Raw genomic sequence first — 19,864 nt, 5'->3', positions numbered from 1 at the left:
AGCACCAAACTGCAGTTCATCCAAATCAAGGTAAATAATTTAAAACACTGGTCTCAAAAAAAATAAATAAAAATAAAACACTGGTCTCCTGATGACAACTAATCAACTCCTTAATCAAGGTAAATAATTTAAAAGACTTTAGGAGAACTTTTTAAATATGTACAATCAACTATAAGAACACATGAAACTCATTAAATTTACTGTTATTTCCCTAATATTTGCGGTCTCAACGAAGTATAAGCAAATGTTGAGACTCTTCCTCAACCTTTCGTCTTCTTGACATTTTGATGGGTAATCTCCTGAATTTTTTAATTACATGATTTTTCACAGTTTTCCACATTTTTTCAACACAGAAAAGTCCTTTACTGAAAATTGGCTTCCAATAACATTTTTACTTTATCAATGTTTTTATATAAGAAGTCTCTTATATGAGACATATATAAGACTTACATAAGAGTCTCTCTTATATAGGAGAGACTTCTCCTTATATAATTCAATATAATCCTGGACCAAAACTCTAGAAGCCAGTACTGGTGAGGCCAAAGGCACTGACATAGACACGCACACTCCTCCACGTTTGCTCATCGATAAAACATGCGCTATGGTATTGGGGGCACCAACTCCTCCCCCAGGCGGGGTCAAATAACAACACAGGCACCGCCTCCTGAGCTCAGCCTGTTCGCTGACTCTTTCCATACAGGTATACAAAGTGAAAAACTGCCAACCCACCACTCCACCAGACAAACAAAAAGTTGTTTAATTTTAATCCTTTGAAATAACTACTTCATCGAATATAACCTACATATCTTTGGTTGAACTATTTTCTCACCAGCATCAACATTTATATTTCCCTATATTATCTGTATGACAATTAATAAAATGAACTTCTGTTTTCCTTATTCTATCATTCCTTAAGTATTCCCACATAAAGTTCCTAACATGAAGAGAAAATAGAGGCAAATTTCAATATTTGATAAATTTTATCATGATAACTTTGAAAACAAATTTACTCTTTAAATTGCATTATAAAAAATACATTACTCTTCACATTAGTTTTACAAGGAAATATATAATCATTTGAATATTTAAATATAGTTTCTCTTTAGCAAAATCACTGTCACTCAGAGCCTGAGTTACACAAAAATTTAAACACACAAATCCAAAACACACTTTACACATTGTCTACATACTACACAATTTGGAATAATTATAATAAATATTTATGCAAGATACTGAGCAAGGACAAGAATAATAAAATACTATGACTATCATTTGATTTTTTACTATTAAAAGAATTTAATGCATACTTGAATACACACACACACACACACACAAATCCAATTTTTATCTACTATGTAAAGTAAGCCCAAATAAATTTTGGCAAATTTTGACAAAGAGGCACTCTTGTATCCTACCAAACTCTGAAAGTTATTCACTATTTATTTATAAATTATAACATTTACAATTTCAAGTTTTCAAGCCTGTCTAAAATAACAATGACTACAGGAACTTAGTAAACATTTCAAAATGCTTTTTAAAATCATCAGGACTATTTTATACTTTAAATTTTAGATATAAACCTTTTTTTCTAAAAAAGCACTTAGAGGAGTTTCCAATGTGAAAATAGTAGTAAATTTTCTTTAAGTTTTTCATCAGCTGAATTATAAGAACTTTCCTCTCTGCATGATGTAAACACAGTAGATATGATGCATCACAATTACATGGTACATTTTTTTCCATATTATCTCTTGCTTTTAAACTGACACTAAAAGCTTGCAAAATGCCTATGAACAGTACTCAAGGGAATTACATGTCTACTTCATAGGGAAAAAAGACACCAATAACCACAAGTGGAATATTTGTATGAATTAATTGCTTATTTACTTCCTAATCAGTAGGACAGTTTTCTTTCTAAATTAAAATTACAGGATTATTCCAAATTAGCAGCTGAGAGTGATATTTTTTAAGGAAAGAAATTAAAGTATTTGAATATAGGGTAAGTTGAAGTTGCTCTGCAACTAAAAATATAAACATTTGTCCATTTTTAAACCTAATTACTGTTTTTAATTTAGAAGTAAAGAAATTATTTGGAAAACTCAGCAGTGGCCACAGAACTGGAAAATGTCAGTTTTCATTCCAATCCCAAAGAAAGCCAATCCTAGAATGTTCAAACTACCACACAACTGCACTCATCTCACACGCTAGTAAACTAATGCTCAAAATTCTCCAAGCCAGGCTTCAGCAGCACATGAATCGTGAACTTCCAGATGTTCAAGCTGGATTTAGAAAAGGCAGAGGAACCAGAGATCAAATTGCCAACCTCTGTTGGATCACAGAAAAAGCAAGGGAGTTCCAGAAAAACATCTACTTCTGATTTATTGACTATGCCAAAGCCTTGGACTATATGGATCCCTGCAAACTGTGGAAATTTCTGAAAGAGATGGGAATACCAGACCACCTGACCTGCCCCCTGAGAAATCAGTATGTTGGTCTAGAAGCAACAGTTAGAACTGGACATAGAACAACAGACTGGTTCCAAATTGGGAAAAGAATATATCAAGGCTGTATATTGTCACCCTGCTTATTTAACTAATATGCAGAGTACATCATGCAAAATGCCGGGCTGGATGAAGCACGCGCTGGAATTAAGACTGCTGGAAGAAATACCAATAACCTCAGATATGCAGATGACACCACCCTTATGGCAGAAAGTGAAGAACTAAAGAGCCTCTTGATGAAAGTGAAAGAGGAGAGTGAAAAAGTTGGCTTAAAGCTCAATATTCAGAAAACTAAGATCTTGGCATCTGGTCCCATCACTTCATGCCAAATAGTTTGGGAAACAGTGGAAATAGTGACTGACTTTATTTTTGGGGGGCTGCAAAATCACTGCAGATGGTGACTGCAGCCATGAAATTAAAAGACGCTTGCTCCTTGGAAAAAAGTTATGACCAACCTAGACAGCATATTAAAAAGCAGAGACATTACTTTGCCAACAAAGGTCTGTCTAGTCAAAGCTATGGTTTTTCCAGTGGTCATGTATGGATGAGAGTTGGACTATAAAGAAAGCTGACAACCGAAGAATTGATGCTTTTGAACTGTGGTGTTGGAGAAGACTCTCATGAGTCCCTTGGACAGCAAGGAGATCCAACCAGTTAATCCTAAAGGAAATCAGTCCTGAATATCCATTGGAAGGGCTGATGTTAAAGCTGAAGCTCCAATACTTTGGCCACCAGATGGGAAGAACTGACTCATTGGAAAAGACTCTGATACCGGGAAAGACTGAAGGCGAGAGGAGGAGACGACAGAGGATGAGACTGCTGAATGGCATCACCGACTCGATGGACATGAGTTTGAGTAAGCTCCGGGGGTTGGTGATGGACAGGACAGCCTGGCATGCTACAGTCCATGGGGTCACCAAGAGTCAGACAGGACTGAGCAACTGAACAGAACTGAAAGAAATTATTAATACAATACAACGTAACACCATAACATACCCACAGGCTAAACAATGGCCCCTGAAATAAAGCTACATTTAGAAAACAACTGTTACACTGTACTTAATTCTGAAGTAACACATTTTTACTTCTGAAATCATGGTTCACTGATCAAGTTTCAGTTAAATATGGCTTATACAATATAGAAGCTGAAATTCATGTTTCCCTTTTAGCATCAATGACAGAAAAGGATCCAGTTTCCTTGACTTAGTAGGATAATGAATGAATCTGTACCAGCACAGTGTCCCTGAATAAAAGACCTAAAGATTTTTTTAGTATGTCAGACCTAAACTGCATATCTTGACATCTTTCATCTGAACTACTAAAATCAGTTAGCAAGCTGAAGGCAGGCCAAACCAATGTACAAATACAGCTTTTCACTTGCAAAACAGGACTCCACTTAGGTTATCAGTTTTATTGGTGGTAGTGGTTTAATTGCTAAGTTGTGTTCAACTCTTGCGAACTCATGGACTACAGCCTGCCAGGCTTCTCTGTCCATGGAATTCTCCAGGAAAGAGTACTGGAGTGGGCTGCCATTTCCTTCTCCAGGGAACCCTTCCCACCCAGGGACCGAGCCGGGGTCTCCTGCTTTGCAGGCAGATTCTTTACCATCTGAGTCACCAGGGAACTGGTAGAAAAGCATCATCACAGTAGCAAGATCATTTTCCCCTTAAGATCTAGTAACGCTAAAGAAAGACCTACAGAGATCGTATACATACAATACGGATGTGTCTAAATGCAGAAAGCTGAAGGCCTGCAGATACAGTTTACATGGAACAGGAGGAGTCTGTTATGTACTTAAATCACCAGGCAGTTTTTTTAAAACTGGATCAAAGTTAGTGAAATCTCATTCTCTGTAACGTTTTTTAAAGAAAGATAAATTGTATTTTATGTGTGATTATTTAGGTTAATCCCACTCAAAAGCTGAGATAATCTATTAGAACTTCTTCTTTTTAATTACCCAGTTAGAATATGATATTGACAACACTACTTTGAAACACACAGAAAATAACTACATATTCACCTGTTCCAATTTTTTAAAAGTAAAATATAAGACAGCATTTTGTGTTTGCCATATTCATTCTTGCAACGTTATAAGTTGCTGACATGAGACACAATCATAAAAAATAAATGGGACATGATTGAAGGTATAAAATGGTATATATATTGTGCTAAATTATGTAATATAAATTAAGATGAAGCTCTTCCACAGCAAAGGGACATAGGGCATTCTTAAAGTAAAAAAAAAAAAACCTAACACTAACTTTAAATGAATATTAAATGTCGGTGGGATTGAAAACTAGTGCAGCCACTATGGAGAACAGTGTGGAGATTCCTTAAAAAGCTGGAAATAGAACTGCCATACGACCCAGCAATCCCACTGCTGGGCATACACACCAAGGAAACCAGAATTGAAAGAGACACATGTACCCCAATGTTCATCACAGCACTGTTTACAATAGCCAGGACATGGAAGCAACCTAGATGTCCACTGGCAGATGAATGGAGAAGAAAGCTGTGGTACATATACACAATGGAATATTATTCAGCTATTAAAAAGAATGCATTTCAATCAGTTCTAATGAGATGGATGAAACTGGAGCATATTATACAGAGCGAAGTAAGTCAGAAAGAAAAACACTAATACAGTATATTAACACATATATATGAAATTTAGAAAGATGGTAATGATGACCCTATATGCAAGACAGCAAAAGAGATACAGATGTAAAGAACAGACTGCTGGATTCTGTGGGAGAAGGCGAGGGTGGAATGACTTGAGAGAATAGCATTGAAACATGTATATTAACATATGTGAAATAGATTGCCAGTCCAGGTTCGATGCATGAGGCAGGGTGCTCAGGGCTGGTGCTCTGGGATGACCCAGAGGGATGGGATGGGGAGGGAGGTGAGAGGGAGGGTCAGGATGGGGAACACATGTACACCCATGACTGATTCATGTGAATGTATGGCAAAACCACCACAATATTGTAGAGTAATTAGTCTCCAATTAAAATAAAAAATGTTTTTAATGAATATTAAAAGTCCTGAAAAATAAGGCTAGAGCAAAATAGTTGAAGGTTCATTTTTTTCACCAAAGTTAGGAAAGCTATGTACACTAGGTGGTACACTGGTACCAAATATATTTTCAACTGAAGCACTGAATCTTCAACCAGCCCTTAATAGAAACACCTCTAGTTTACTTCATTACTTCATAATTTGTTAGAGAATCGAGTCTTTATTCTATCTGAATATGGTACACCAGAAAACAAACTTCTCAAATGATATGTCCTAATAGGTCTATGAGGCTTTCTCTGTTGTCTTCTAGGGTGTTTTTTATTACCATTCTTCTTCCTTCGTGCAACGCTGGAAGACGTCTGCACAGGTTGCTTAGGAGAAGAGCTTGCTATAGCTTGTGACTGCTCTTCAGCTCCTGCTAACAGAACTGAGGAGTTTGACAATATATTAGCTGGTTTCTTCGCCTTCTTTAACCTACTAACATCAGGTTTTTTCTTCTTAATATGCATCCTAACAAAAGTGCTCCTGCACTGATATTTGTGACGCAAAAAAACAGAGTATTTTGGAATATACTTTTTAATTATATCACTTAGTTTGCTCTGAATCCAAATCGACCGTTTTTCTGAAGCAATTCTGGTATTTTGCTGGGGAATAACTGATCTACAACCTTTTTTGGGAAAATCTGGCTTATTATTAGCTGTTACCTTCCTTCTCTGATTTTTACTTTTACTTTTCAAAAACTTTTTTCTAAATGATTTCGATGAAGTTTTGGCAACATCACGACTTGAAAAAGTTGACTGGAAATTACTTTCTTTTGAAATTTCACTAGAACTGAAAATCTTGGATTTTTCTGGAAACACAGAAGATTCACTGGCCTCCTGTGACTTTAGTTCATGTCCTACTGACACTGTCACAAAAGGTACTGAAGCAGAGCTTTGTACATAAGGATCATTATCTTCTGCATTAGAATTTAAGTGGCTAACATGCATTTCAACACAATTATTCCTGTCAGACCCTGGTACTTCTATGTTCAGAGAAGGATCAATTACAATCTGTTTATTCAATGGGTTGTAACAATTAAAGGAACTCTGGTTAAATTTGTACTGTATGTTAATATTCCAATTATTTCTACTACAGTGCTTCCTTTTAGAGAAGCTGTTGGATTCACCTTTCTTCAACTTAATATTTGAAGAAAGAATATAAATTAAGGTATTTGCTTGCAAAGGCTTCAAAACACTAATACCTGATTCGGGAAATTCGTTTTTTTTAACTTCCTCTCTTGTTTTCCTGTCGTTTTGTAAAAGTAAATGCTTCCTTACTGGAGAGTCTTTCTCTTGTCCACTAATTCTTCTTTTTGTCCCTGGGTGACTTGTGAGATTGGTTTGAGTTCCATGGCTCACTTTTATAGCCTGGCCTTGAGAGGCTTCTCGCCATGTTTGTTCATGATTCCTCTCTGTTGAAGGATAATGATTAGGTTTATCTAAAGCCACTGAAAAGTCATCAATATCTGAAATACCACCCACATTATCATCACAGTCTGAGAGTACTTGAATTGATGTGGTGTCCTGATTGAGGTCAGTACAGGTCATCTTTTTTTCTTCATTCAAAAAATTTTTTTTAATTTTTCTCATCTCACAGTCGCTAACAAAGTAACAGTACAAATGACCTTCCTTAAATTCCTTCACAAGAGCACTCATTTGCACCTCATCTTCTTTCATTATCTGAGACCGCGTTTTCCCCGCAAATGAAGGAGGGACGGGAGGCAAGTCTTCAGGAAGTAGTTCATGAAGATCATCTTCTATGACCTCCTTTGCTTTTTCCAAATTCCTTATAGAATCAACCATGGGAACAGAGTCTGAATGGGAATTATTGTGGTTTGTTTCTCTCTGGTCAAAAGACATCTTCTTAAATAGGTTGATCTTATTAACAGCTTCTTGAGGCCGGTCATTGCCAGACTGGAGAGAAGGATCACACTGAAAATTCACCCCAGAACCACAAGGTTCACAGATCATACTTCCTAGATCAGTATGTTTTAACTTCAAAAGGTTTTCTTGATCAGGCATTTGATGGATCACCAATCCAGGAGATGCATTGAAATCCATTGCGGAAACACCAGATTCACAGTTCTTATCTTTTAGGCCAATATTTTCTACATCTTTCCATGGGTTGACTCCTTTCTCGACCTGCTGCTGCTGCTGAGTTACTGGCTGAGAAGTCTCCTCCCACTCAAAATTTCTTTTAGGACCACTAGATTGACAGCTCTTATCTTTAGGGTCACTATATTTTGCCTTTTTCTTTTCAGATTCTTGCGACTGGTAAGTCATGGACTGATGAGAGGAATCAATTTGAAAACTCAGTTCAGAAACAGAAGGCTCACAGCTTGTCTCTTCCAGAATAATATAGTCTTGCTTTTGCTTTACTACTTTGAAGACCTTTTTGGAATGGTTTGTCACTGACTGAGGAGAGGCCTCACAAACATATCTTAGTTCAGAATCACAAGAGTCACAGTTCTCATCTAGGTCAAAACTTTCTGCATTTATACAGCTGATTTCTTTGACAGTCCTTTGAGGTGAATCAATCGCTGGCTGAAAAGGGACATCAGAATCTGAAATCATTTCACAGTCATTATCACTTGCTGTCAGGTCCACAAACAGCATCTTATCTGTTTCTCTGTCTGACTCTTCAAGTTCGTTTATCACTATTTGCAGAGGAACATCAGAATCACACATTATTTCAGAATCCCTAGGTTCACTAACCTCTTCTTCCATGCCCAGATGCTTTTCCATCTGAAGATTTATTTCTTTGCAAACCACTTGAGGTTGGTCAACTCCTAACTGAAGATGAACACCAGAATCACATTTTATTTCAGAAACACTAAGTTCACAGTTCTTATTTTCTAGGTCATTCTGATCCTCCTCTTGCAAGTTTATTTCTTTGACAACCACAGTAGAATGACCAGCTACAAAGTCAACATTAGAATCATAACTTACTTCAAAATCACCTAGCTTGTATCTCTTATCTTCCAGGTAAATATGGTCTTCCTCCCAAAGACCTATTTCTTTAACAGCTTTTTTTTGATGCTTGCCAGTCACTGACTGAAGAGGATATTCAGAAACAAAATTTATCTTAGGACCACAAGGGTCATTGCTTTTATCTTCCAAATTGGCTTGCTGCTCTTCCAAATCGTGGTGTGGCTCAACCACTGATTGGAGAGGGGTATTTGAAACAAAAATGATTTCAGAATCAATAGGTTCACAGCTCTTAGCACTCAGACAAACAGGTCTCTCCCTCAGAAGATTCATTTCTGTAACAGCCTCTTGAACTTCATTAACCGCAGATTGAAGAGGTTCATCAGAAACAAAATTTATTTTTGAATCACTAGGTTTGACAACCTTATCTTCCAAGTCAACATGCTCCTTCAGAAGGTTTACCTTCTTAACAACTTCAGTTTGGCCAGCCACTGACTGAAAACGGGAATCAGAGTCAGATACAATCTCAAAATGCTTAGGTTCATCTCTCTTATCTTCCACGTCAACTTCATCCCTCCAAGGGCTTATTTCTTTAGCAGTTTGTCTAAGCCGGTTGGCCACTGATTGAAGGGGGTCATCAGAATTAAAACTTACTTCAGAACCACAAGATTGATTGTGCTTATCTTCTAGTTCAGTATGCTTTTGCTCCAAAATTGTTATCTGAGGATGATCAACTACTGACTGATCCATGAGATCAGAATTCAAACTCATTGCAAAACCACTATCTTGCCTGTTCTTATCTTTCAAGTGCACATGATTTTCATTCTTGAGGTTTATTCGTTTAACAGCCACTTTAGGTTGATTGGACACAGATGGAAGAGAAACATCAGAATTATGTATTAATTTATAATCATTAGGTTCGTCAACCTTATTCTTCAGGCTCATATCCTCTTCTTTCTGCACATTTGTTTCTTCAACCACTTCCTGAAATTGTTCAGTCAATGGCTGAAGAGGGTCAGCAGAAACAAAATCTACTTTACCATCACTAGATTCACTGTTTGTATCTTCCAAATGAACATGTTTTTCCTTAAAAAGGGCTAGTTGAGGTTGGTCAATGACTGAATGAAGAGAGTTACTAGTATTCAATTTTTTTCCAAAGCCTCTGGGTCCAGTACTTTCATCTTCTGGGTCAACATGGTCCTCCTTCAAAACAGTTGTTTGAGGTTTTTCATTCATTGACTGAAGAGGGACACCAGAGTCCAAAATTATTTCAGAACTATTACATTTATCACTCTTGTTCTCTAGAACAACATATTCTTTCTGAACACTTACTTCTTTAACAGTTATTTGAGATTCAGTCATTGAATAATCAGAATCTAAACTTATTTCAGAATCACTATATTCAGCACTTTGACCTTTTAACTTAGCATGCTTTTCTTTCTGAAGCCCTAGTTCTTTCACAATCACTTCCGGTTTATGAGTTACTGACTGAAGAAGGCTATCAGTATCCAAACTTGCTTCAGAAACTTTTAACTCATTATTCTTATCTGTTAAATTTACATGTTCTTCTTTTTGGTTTATTTCTTTAATAGCTATGGAAAGATGACCAGTCATTAAATGAAAAGTAATACCAGATTTCAAACTGTTTTCAGAAACAATAGGTACATTATCCTTATTTTCTAAGTGTATATTCTCCCTTTTCTGAAGGGTTCTTTCTTTAATAGGCTCTTTAGAATGTCCAGTCATTGAACGAAAAATATCATAATCAAAAATTTCAGAATCACTAGATTCATTTTCCTTATTTTCTAAGTGTACCCACTCTTCTTTTTGAGGATTTAGGTTTTTAACAGCTTCTTCTGGCTGGTTGATCACTGAGTGAAAAGGGATATAAGAAGTCAAACTTATTTCAGAACCGCCGGGCACATCATCCTTCTCTCCCAAGTGTGTACACGCTTCTTTCTGAATGAATGTTTCTTTAACCACTACTTCAGGTTGATAAGTCCCTGAATAAAGAGGCACATCAGAATCAAAAGTTATTTCAGAAACATAAGATTCACAACTCTTATTTTCCAGATCAATAGGATCCTCCTCATAAACAGTTACTTGAGATTGGTCAACTACTGAGTGAAGAGGACTATCAGAATAAAAAGTTATTTCAGAACTAATTGATTCAAAGCTCTCATCTTCCAGGTTAACATGCTTCTTACTTATTTCTTCAACATCCAGCTCAGGATACTTAGAAACTGACATAAAGGAAGAATCAGAGTCAAAAGTGGACTCAAAACTGGAACATCCATAGCTCTTAACTTCCGTGTCAACATTTAATGCTTTCATATTTATTTCACCACAAACACCTATAGGGTGAGATTCAAAACTGAGATCAGAAATGCCAGACTTAACACTCTTATTCTCCAGGTCAATAGCTACTTCCTGAGCATTCACCTCTTTAACTGCTACTTGAGATTGGGCAGGCACTAACTGAGGATCTGTTTTCATCAGATGAAACTTTATCTCAGGACCATGAAATTCACGATTCATATCCATAAAGCCATTCTTTTCTTTTTGAAGATTGATATTTTCAACATCCTCCTGAGGTCCATCAGACCCAGTCTCAAGAGAGACATCACAATCAAGATATGCTTTAGCACTACTGGGTTTATAATTCCTGTCTTTCAGAGAGACAAGCCTATCCTCCAGGTTTCTTTCACTGACAGCCACGTGAGGATGGTCAAAGACTGACTGAAGAGAAATGTCACCATCAAAACTTGTTTCAGAACAACTCGATCCATAGTTCTTATCAACCAAGCTCATGTGAACCTCCTTCCGAAGTTCTCTTTCTGTGATGGTCACTGGGAATTGGCCAGGCATTGACTGAAGCGAGAAAACAGAATCAGCACTTATCTCAGAGCTACTAGATCCATAGCTCATATCAACCAAGCCAACGCGCGCCCCCTTAGGAAGGCTTACTTCTTTCTCAGGCTGTTGGGGGAAGTCATCAGTTGACTGAAGTGAGGCATCACAATCAAAATTCATCTCAGAATCACTGGATTCATAGCTTTCATCAACCAGCCTAATATGCCTTGCCTTCTGAACACTTCCATCTTTCACTTGAGTTCTGCTGGTAGTCAACTGAAGGGAGTCATCACAATCAGAGCTTATTTCAGAAATATAAGATGTATTATTCTTATATTGCAAATCAGTATGTACTTCCTTTGAAAGGTTAATTTCCTCAGCAGTCCCTTGGGATTGGTCCTCCATCAGTGAATAAAAAGAGGAAGTGCCATGAAAACTTCTTTCAGAATCTCTTGATTCACAGTTCTTATCTTCTTGGTCAGTTTGCTCCCCCTTCCAAAGGTCCGGCTCAGCCTCTTCACAGTGATCAGATGCTGACTGAAGAGAGCCACCAACAGACTGCATTTCAGAACTCACTGAGATCTTCTGTTCCAAAAAGGCTGACTTGTTAAAAACCAAATGCTTTCCTTCCTGGTTATGATCCATATTAGGAAAGAATTTCTCATGGTGCTTTAGAATGTCATCTTCAAAGACTCCTTTACTAGAAGGCATGTCAGTTTTATTCAGGTTGACTACTGGACTTACTGCAAATTTAGAAAGAGATTCCAATTTTAAAGAGTTTTCAGTACCCGCAAATTCATGGACTTTAAAGCCAGTTGACAAAGCTTTAGTCTGAGAATTTACATCTTCCTTTAAGGTCAATTTATCTGAATTTATACGTAACGATTTTCTGTTTAACTCCTCAGGTTTCTGATATGGAACTGAAGAAGTTTCTGGATGGGATGGTAGCATAGGGTTTCTAGAGCCCTTGTCTAGCTGTTTAAGGTATTTGTCAACTTTGTTTGGGTCACATTTGTTAACTGAATCCAAATGGACTCCAAGTGATAAACCAGTAGGAGTGTCAGCTGTAACTGGTCTTTCATGAGAACTTTCAGGTAAACAACTAACAAGAGCATTAGAAATCACTGATGAACAGATTACACTTTGTCTGTTATTTGTACTGTGACCAAGACCAACTGGATTAAACTCTTTCATACTGCTCCCAACTTTATGAATGAACTCCAAGGGATGCTGTTGTCCTTTCTCCAGTTTTTGAATAACTGATGGTCGATCTGAAACACTATGTATATATCCCTGAGGCCTAGAATAAAACTTTTCAACGGGTTCAGATGCCTTGGTAGATATCTCTTCTCTGACTCCAGAAGCATCCTCGGTCTTTATTTCAGGACTAAAATCATCATTAGGAACCACTTCTGAAGGTGACACAGTAGTCATATGAAGTCTCTCATTTTGCATTGATCTAAAAAATAAGGGGAAAAAATTCCATAAAAATATTTTAATATCCATTTAAGATTTTTCAATGCATAATAAATGCTATGTTCTTTCTATCCTGGGCCAGATTCCTAGAATAAAGAGTTTCAAAATAAATTAATTTTGTAACATTTGGCTAAGGACAGAAAGGAAGGTAGAATCATAAAATCAAACAAGTTGGAAATCCCAAAGGATTCTATGAAACCAGCATCACCCTATGCTATACCACACAAAGATATCACAAAAAAAATTACGCAAAAAAAATTACAGGTCAGTATCACTTATGCATTGATACATAGACACAAAAATGCTCAACAAAATATTAGCAAATCAAATCCAACAATTCATTAAGTGGATCATACACCATAAACAAGTGGGATTTACCCCAAGGATGTAAGGATTTTTCAATATCTGCAAAATCAATCACTGTGGTATACCACATTAACAAACTGAAGAATAAAAACCATATGATCATCTCAATAGATGCAGAAAAAACTCTTGACAAAATTCAACATTTATTTATGATTTCAAAAAAACTCTCCAGCAAGTAGGCATAAAGGGAACATATCTCAACAAAATAGGCTGTATGTGACAAATCCACAGCTAACATTATAATCAACAGTGAAAAGTCTAAAGCATTTCCTCTAAGACAAGACAAGGATGAACAAGACAAGGATGTCCACTCTCACCATTTTTATTGAACAGTTTTAGAAGTCTTAGTCACAGAAACTAGAGAAGAAAAAGAAACAAAAGGAATCCAAAATGGAAAGGAAGAAGTAAAACTGTCATTGCTTGCAGATGACATGATACTATACAGATAAAACCTTAAAGATACCACCAAAAAAAAAATTAGCACTCATCAATGAATTGACAAGGTGGCAGGATACAAAATTAATATACAGAAGTCTACTGCATACACTAACAATAAACTATCAGAGAGATTACAGTAACAATCCCATCTACCACCACATCAAAAAAGAATGAAATACCTAGGAATATACCTACCTAAGAAAGCAAAAGATCTGTACTCAGAAAACTGTAAGACACTGATGAAAGAAACTGACAGAGATACAAACAGATGGAAAGATAACATTGTGTTCCTGGAAGAATCAATGCTGTTAAAATGAACATACTACCCAAGGTAATGTACAGTCACTGCAATCCCTATCTAAACACCAAAGGTTTTCTTCACAGAAGTAGAACAAATAATTTTAAAAGTTGTATGGAAACACAAAAGACCCTCAAGAGCCAAAACAATCTTGAGAAAGAAGAACAGAATTAAAGGAATCATGCTTTCTAACTTCAGGCTACAGTAATCTAAACAGTATGGCACTGGCACAAAAATAGATACATAGATCAATGAAACAGAACAGTGTTCAGAAATAAACCTACACACTTATGCTCAATCTATGAAAAGTGGAAGGCACTCAGTTGTGTCTGCCTCTTTGGGACCCCATGGACTGTAGCCTGCCAGGTTCCTCTGTCCATGGAATTCTCCAGCCAAGAACACTGGAGTGGGTTGCCATTCCCTTCTCCAGGGGATCTTTCCAACCCAGGGATCAAACCTGGGTCTTCTGCATTGCAGGCAGATTCTTTACCATCTGAGCCACCAGGGAAGCCCAAATCTATGACAAAGGAGGCAAGATTATACAATGGAGAAAAGACAGTCTCTTTAATAAGTGATGCTTGGAAAACTGAATAGCTAGCTACATGAAAAAGAATGAAATTAAAACTTTCTCTTAACACCATACACAAAAATATACTCAAAATGGATTAAAACCCTAAATGTAAGACCAGATACTATAAAACTCTTAGAGAAAACATAGGCAAAACACTGACATAAATCACAGCAATATGTTTTTGGATCCATCTCATAGAGCAATGGAAACAAAAGCAAAAATTAACAAACAGGACTTAAACTTTAAAGCTTTTGCACAACAAAGGATATCATCAACAAAATATAAAGACATCAAGCATACCCAAATTTAGAAAACTTCCTACAAAATAACTGGTCAGTACTCTTCTAAAAAGTGTCAAGGTCTTAAAAGCAGAGACAGACTAAGGAGCTACTCAAGATTACGGGAAAGTACAGAAATGTGACAGTTCAATGCTCTGAGTGGTCCTGGATGGAATGCTGGTCCCAAAAAAGGACATTAGTAAACACAACTGGCAAAATCTCAATCAGCTCTATAAAGAGTATGGTATCATGGTGATTTCATGAATTTGATCACTGTACTGTGGTTATTTTATTTTTCTTATTTATTTTTGGCTGCACTGGGTCTTCCTTGCTAGCATGCAGCCTTTCTCTAGTTTCGGGGAACAGGGCTACTCCTCCTTGAGGGGCATGGGCTTCTCACTGCGCTGGCTTCTCTTGTGGCTGAGCACAGACTCTAGACCCTCTGGCTTCAGTAGTTGAGGTTCATGAGCTCTAGTTGTGGCACACAGGGTTAGCTGCTCCGTGGCATGCAGAATCTTCCAAGACCAAGGATCAAACCCGTGACCCTTGCACTGGCAGGCAGATTCTTATCGACTATCACTAGGGAAGTCCACTGCGGTTATTTTAAATTTAACATTTGGGGAAGCTAGGTGAATGTTACACAAGAAGAATTCCTTGTACCAGTTTTGCAACTAAATTTTTGTAAGTCTGAAATTATTCTAAAATGCAAAGTTTAAAAGTATTTTAATGTCCATAAACTGAGTTCACAGTCTAGAAATCTACTCCACAGAAAGAGCTGCATGACAAATATATTTGCTGAAGCATTGTTTATATACACTATAAACTGGTAATTTATACTGACCTCAAGATAGGTTAATTCCATCTTTCCACCAGCTAAGAAAACAAATATTTTTTTCCTAACTTATCCCCATCATAACTTTTTCCTTATTTGCTAAGTTTTAGGTTGGTGACTTGCAGAGTATTCAAAAAGTTTATCCTTTATTCGGATGCTAGGATTAAAGTCAACTAATACTGTACAGGTGTGCTAATGATCTATGTTGCTTTATCTTATACAGTGCAGCAGCAATCAGTGTACATAATCTGATTTTCTACCAAAGTTCTTCAACACAGGACATTAACTTTTTAAAATGTTATCAAAATATTTCTTTTTACTAAAACAATCAATATATACTAGTAAAAGAGTAAGCTGTCAAGATACTGACAAATTATAAAAATAATCAATTCTATTTTACAGAGTGGCATACAGTTAGCAAATAGTTCCATTAATGTGGGACTAATTTTTACCTTGACTGTCCTTACTTGGCTACTATCACCAGCTTTTGGTTACTAATCATGTTAAAGTTATGTTTGTTTCCACCTTTTTACCCTGCTTAACTCTGCGACATTCTTGATGATACACAATTATTTACTGGCCTGACTTTTCTTTAGAAAAAGCATACGTAGTCCCTATCTTTTAGAGTGAGATTTTTTTTCACTTAACTTAGGAAAACTTTTTAAACAACTGCAAAGATAAGTTACTAGGTAAAGGTTCACTTTATATTCCCTGATTCAAAGATTCACTTTAGGAAATATTAGGATGTTAACACAAATATCTACTGTAATATATAACTAGGTACTAATATTCCCTAGAGAAGGGCATGGCAAAAAAAAAAAAAAGAAGGGCATGGCAACCCACTCCAGTATTCTTGCCTGGAGAATCCCACGGACAGAGGAGGCTGGTGGGGCTACAGTCCATAGGGTTGAACAGAGTCGGACATGACTGAAGCAACTTAGCACACATGAATATATTAATATTATTTCACTCAGTTACTCTACCTGCTTTCTTGATAATCACATGAGCGGTGCTGCAGTACATCCTGCAAGAAACGTTCCATCAAACTAGCAGCACCCATCTGTTGTCTTTTCTGTGTGATCAAGGATCTGTGATGGTCACTGGATATATGCTAGGAAGTAAAAAGAAAATGAATATTTTTAAATATTCTAATGGGTAAACATACTAATGGGTAATACTCATTAGTAGTGAGAGCATCACAATATAGATTCATCATACTCCTGGTAAAAGTATAAATTGATATACCCTTTATATAAAGCAATTCTAAAACACGCATCTGAAAACCATTTAAGGGGAGCGCAAATCAATGCAGAATATCAGAGGACATGAAGCTCACTTCTCCCCATGAACATATCAAAAATACATCTACATGTGAAACAATTCTCGCTGAAAACTAACCGGAAATGAGTAAAAGGACTTCTGCACAACCATGGCTGTAAGAAAGATAAACAGGAAGGGCATGAAGGGAAGAAAAACAGCAAGTACCTGTGCTCAGGGGAGGGGATTCAAAGGCAAAGGGAAACCAGTCTCTCTATCAGAAAGGTAAAGGACCCATACAACCATTGTTTTTCACTTTTAGTACAGTATTCAATAAATTACGTTACCCAATCATTATAAAATAGGTTTTGCATTAAATGATTTTGCCCAACTGTTGGCTGATGCAAGTATTCCAAGTACTTTTAGGGTAGGCTAGGTAAGTTGTGTGTTCAGTAGGTTAGGTGTGTTAAACGCATTATCAACTTAAGAGACTTTCAAATTATGATCAGGATGTAATCCCAACCTTCTGACTCGGGGTCTCTATCCTTGCTATCCTGTCCCTCTAACCTAGAAATTCTGCCCCCCAAGAGATAAGCAAGCCTGATCCCTATATTTCATTCAAATCTCAGCTCAAATGTCACTTCTGTAACCTCACCTGGCCAATCTACCTAAAATCGTACTTTCTTCCCTATTTTATTTTCCTCATATCATTTATCACAGTCTGACACACTACGTACTAAATTTATGTGATTACTTATTTTCTGTCTTAGTGCATCAAACTGTAAGCTCCATGAATAAAAGAAACAGATTTTGTTCATAGCCATATCCCTACAAGCCACATCTCCTCATTAGTAGCGTCTCAATATGGTCTGTTAAATGAATTTGTATAAAAGAAGGGAAAGTTACAAGTAGGTCCTTTGTGGTATGACCATAGTAATAGGATGTTCTCACCTGCTCCAGGTTATTATAGAATACACAACAAAAACTGCAGTATCCTGATCTGTTCTGCATGTTGAAAAACCAAAGTCAGATGACTATTGTCCTTGAATACTCAAACTGGAAGAAAAGAAAAATGACAAAAACACAATAATTCCTTACTACCATGAGAAAGATAGGTATGATAACATCATAGAAAGAGAAATTCATTCTTGAGTCCTACTCACTAGTATTTCTAATAATTATGAGGATAGGAAAGGCTACCATGAGCTACTGAACCAATCAGTGAGCCTGCAATTAACTGAGACCTTTCTATCTTCTTTCTTTAAATTGAGGAATATTTACTTGATGCACAATGTAAGTTTCAGGTGTACAACATAGCACAATTCACAATTTTTAAAGGCAATATTCCATTCATAGTTATTATAAAATATTGGCTATATTCTGTGTGTTGTACTACATATCCATGTAGCTTATCTATTTTATACATAATTCTTTGTATCTATTAATTCTCTGCATTTATCTTGCCCCTCTTTTCTTCCCTTTCCACCCTGGTGACCACTAGTTTCTTCTCTGTATCTGCTAGTCTGTTTCTTTTCTGCTATATTCACTAGTTTATTTTTTAGATTCCTCATATATGTGGATATATATATATATCATACAGTATTTGCCTTTCACTGAGACCTAAGCAATCTTCTAAAAGAACAGTGTCTTGCCAATATTTGAAGCCTAGATGATTACATTTTTACTGATTTCCTGGTTAGTTGTTAAGAATTATCAGGAAGTGGTTCACTACTGAATACAGTACTCAATTTATAAAGACAAATTACTATTCCTAAATTGTTACTATAGTATACTTACTATACTCTAATGAAATTCATTAATTTTTCCATCATGTTTCTACACAAAATCCCAGATCATGTGAACACTGGGTGTCATATATAACATCTTATTCTCTATCATGAGAGTAAAGATGCCACGTTTATTTTGTGCTTAATCCACAAAGAGGCAGATTTTAAAGCAATTTATCCAACGAAGTTGCTAAAAAAACAAAATAGCAACCAATATAGCTTCTGAAGCAAAAGATATTTCTCTTCTGACAATTACATAAATGAATCATCAAGATTTTTTTCCAACTAGTGGAAATCCAACAAAAATTTCTCTTAATGAGAAACAATAAGAGACAAAGGAATAGTTTATTTGTTAAATAGGAACAGTTTATTTATTAAACAAATAAAGAATAGCTTCCAAGTTTCAACCCTCAAGCCCAAAACTATAATCCTTCAACAGTTCATAATATAGTGATTTCCAAGCCAGGCTGAATATAAAAATCATCCTCCAAAATTCTGATTTAGTAAATCTGAGAATAAAGCTTAGAATTTAGAATTTTTAAAATTTCCTTACATACTCATTTATACAAAATGTAACAAATTTAAGTAATAAATCCAATACAATGTAGCTTTTTGCTGTTTTGTGAAAGTGAAAATAGGATTTTTAAGAATTTCATTAAGATTTTAATTCTAATTATTTTAAACAGTCTTAACTGTCAAAAAATATAGATAACAATCCTGTAATATTGAGTATTTCTGATAAGACTGTCTGCAACAGAATAAGTTTATTCACTAAAATCAGTGTTCAAACATTGAAATCACAACCTTAAACCCAATGGGAATAACAAAACTTCATTAAATCAAAATTCTATTATAACATTCACTTACCCATTACTTTTTATTATGAGAAACTTTGACAGTGTCTGACTTCTCACTTATAAGGAAAATAAATCAATTAAATCAGCCTCTGAAATAAAGAATATTAAAGAAATTATTTACTTAAAATTTTATCTTTCTTCTTTTAATTTACTTATTAACCTGAAGCAAGAAAATGAAAGAAATTTTAAGTTGCATTCACAGATACGGCAATTTTCAGGCTGAGATAACTCTAGAGTTTAAACCTAAACTCTGAAAATAGTTAAATAAACTTTTTAGTGCTTTATTTAAAATATAATCAAAACATTCATTGAATAAAAGGCAAAATGAAAGTATGAGTCTACCATCTCATACACATGCGCGCAAAATTT

The 19,864-nt window shown here is 35.9% G+C and overlaps 1 protein-coding gene across 1 annotated transcript; it reads right to left on the bottom strand.

The window, feature by feature from the left end:
- Window positions 1-4,793: 4,793 nt before the first annotated feature.
- Window positions 4,794-17,891, bottom strand: ZDBF2 (zinc finger DBF-type containing 2). Its single transcript, XM_020891640.2, has 3 exons — window positions 17,803-17,891; window positions 16,578-16,705; window positions 4,794-12,794 (listed from the first exon to the last, which is right to left on the bottom strand). Exons 1-3 carry the CDS (start codon window positions 17,860-17,862, stop codon window positions 5,708-5,710), a joined length of 7,275 nt encoding a protein of 2,424 aa, XP_020747299.2. The 5' UTR covers window positions 17,863-17,891; the 3' UTR covers window positions 4,794-5,707.
- Between the last annotated feature and the right edge of the window lie 1,973 nt (window positions 17,892-19,864).

This window comes from Odocoileus virginianus, chromosome 30 (genome assembly GCF_023699985.2).
Source record: "Odocoileus virginianus isolate 20LAN1187 ecotype Illinois chromosome 30, Ovbor_1.2, whole genome shotgun sequence".
NCBI lineage: Eukaryota > Metazoa > Chordata > Mammalia > Artiodactyla > Cervidae > Odocoileus > Odocoileus virginianus.
The sequence above is the reverse complement of the archived record's forward strand: the minus strand, read 5'-3'. Positions and strand labels throughout refer to the sequence as shown.

Bases quoted from the DNA above. Each gene is read 5' to 3' on its own strand.
- ZDBF2 (XM_020891640.2), bottom strand. From the start codon at position 17,862: ATGCAGAACAGATCAGGATACTGCAGTTTTTGTTGTGTATTCTATAAT. The intron at 16,706-17,802 runs GTGAGAACATCC...TTTACTTCCTAG, and splicing joins TCTATAATAACCTGGAGCAG to CATATATCCAGTGACCATCA. The intron at 12,795-16,577 runs GTAGAGTAACTG...CTTATTTTTTAG, and splicing joins TGTGATTATCAAGAAAGCAG to ATCAATGCAAAATGAGAGAC.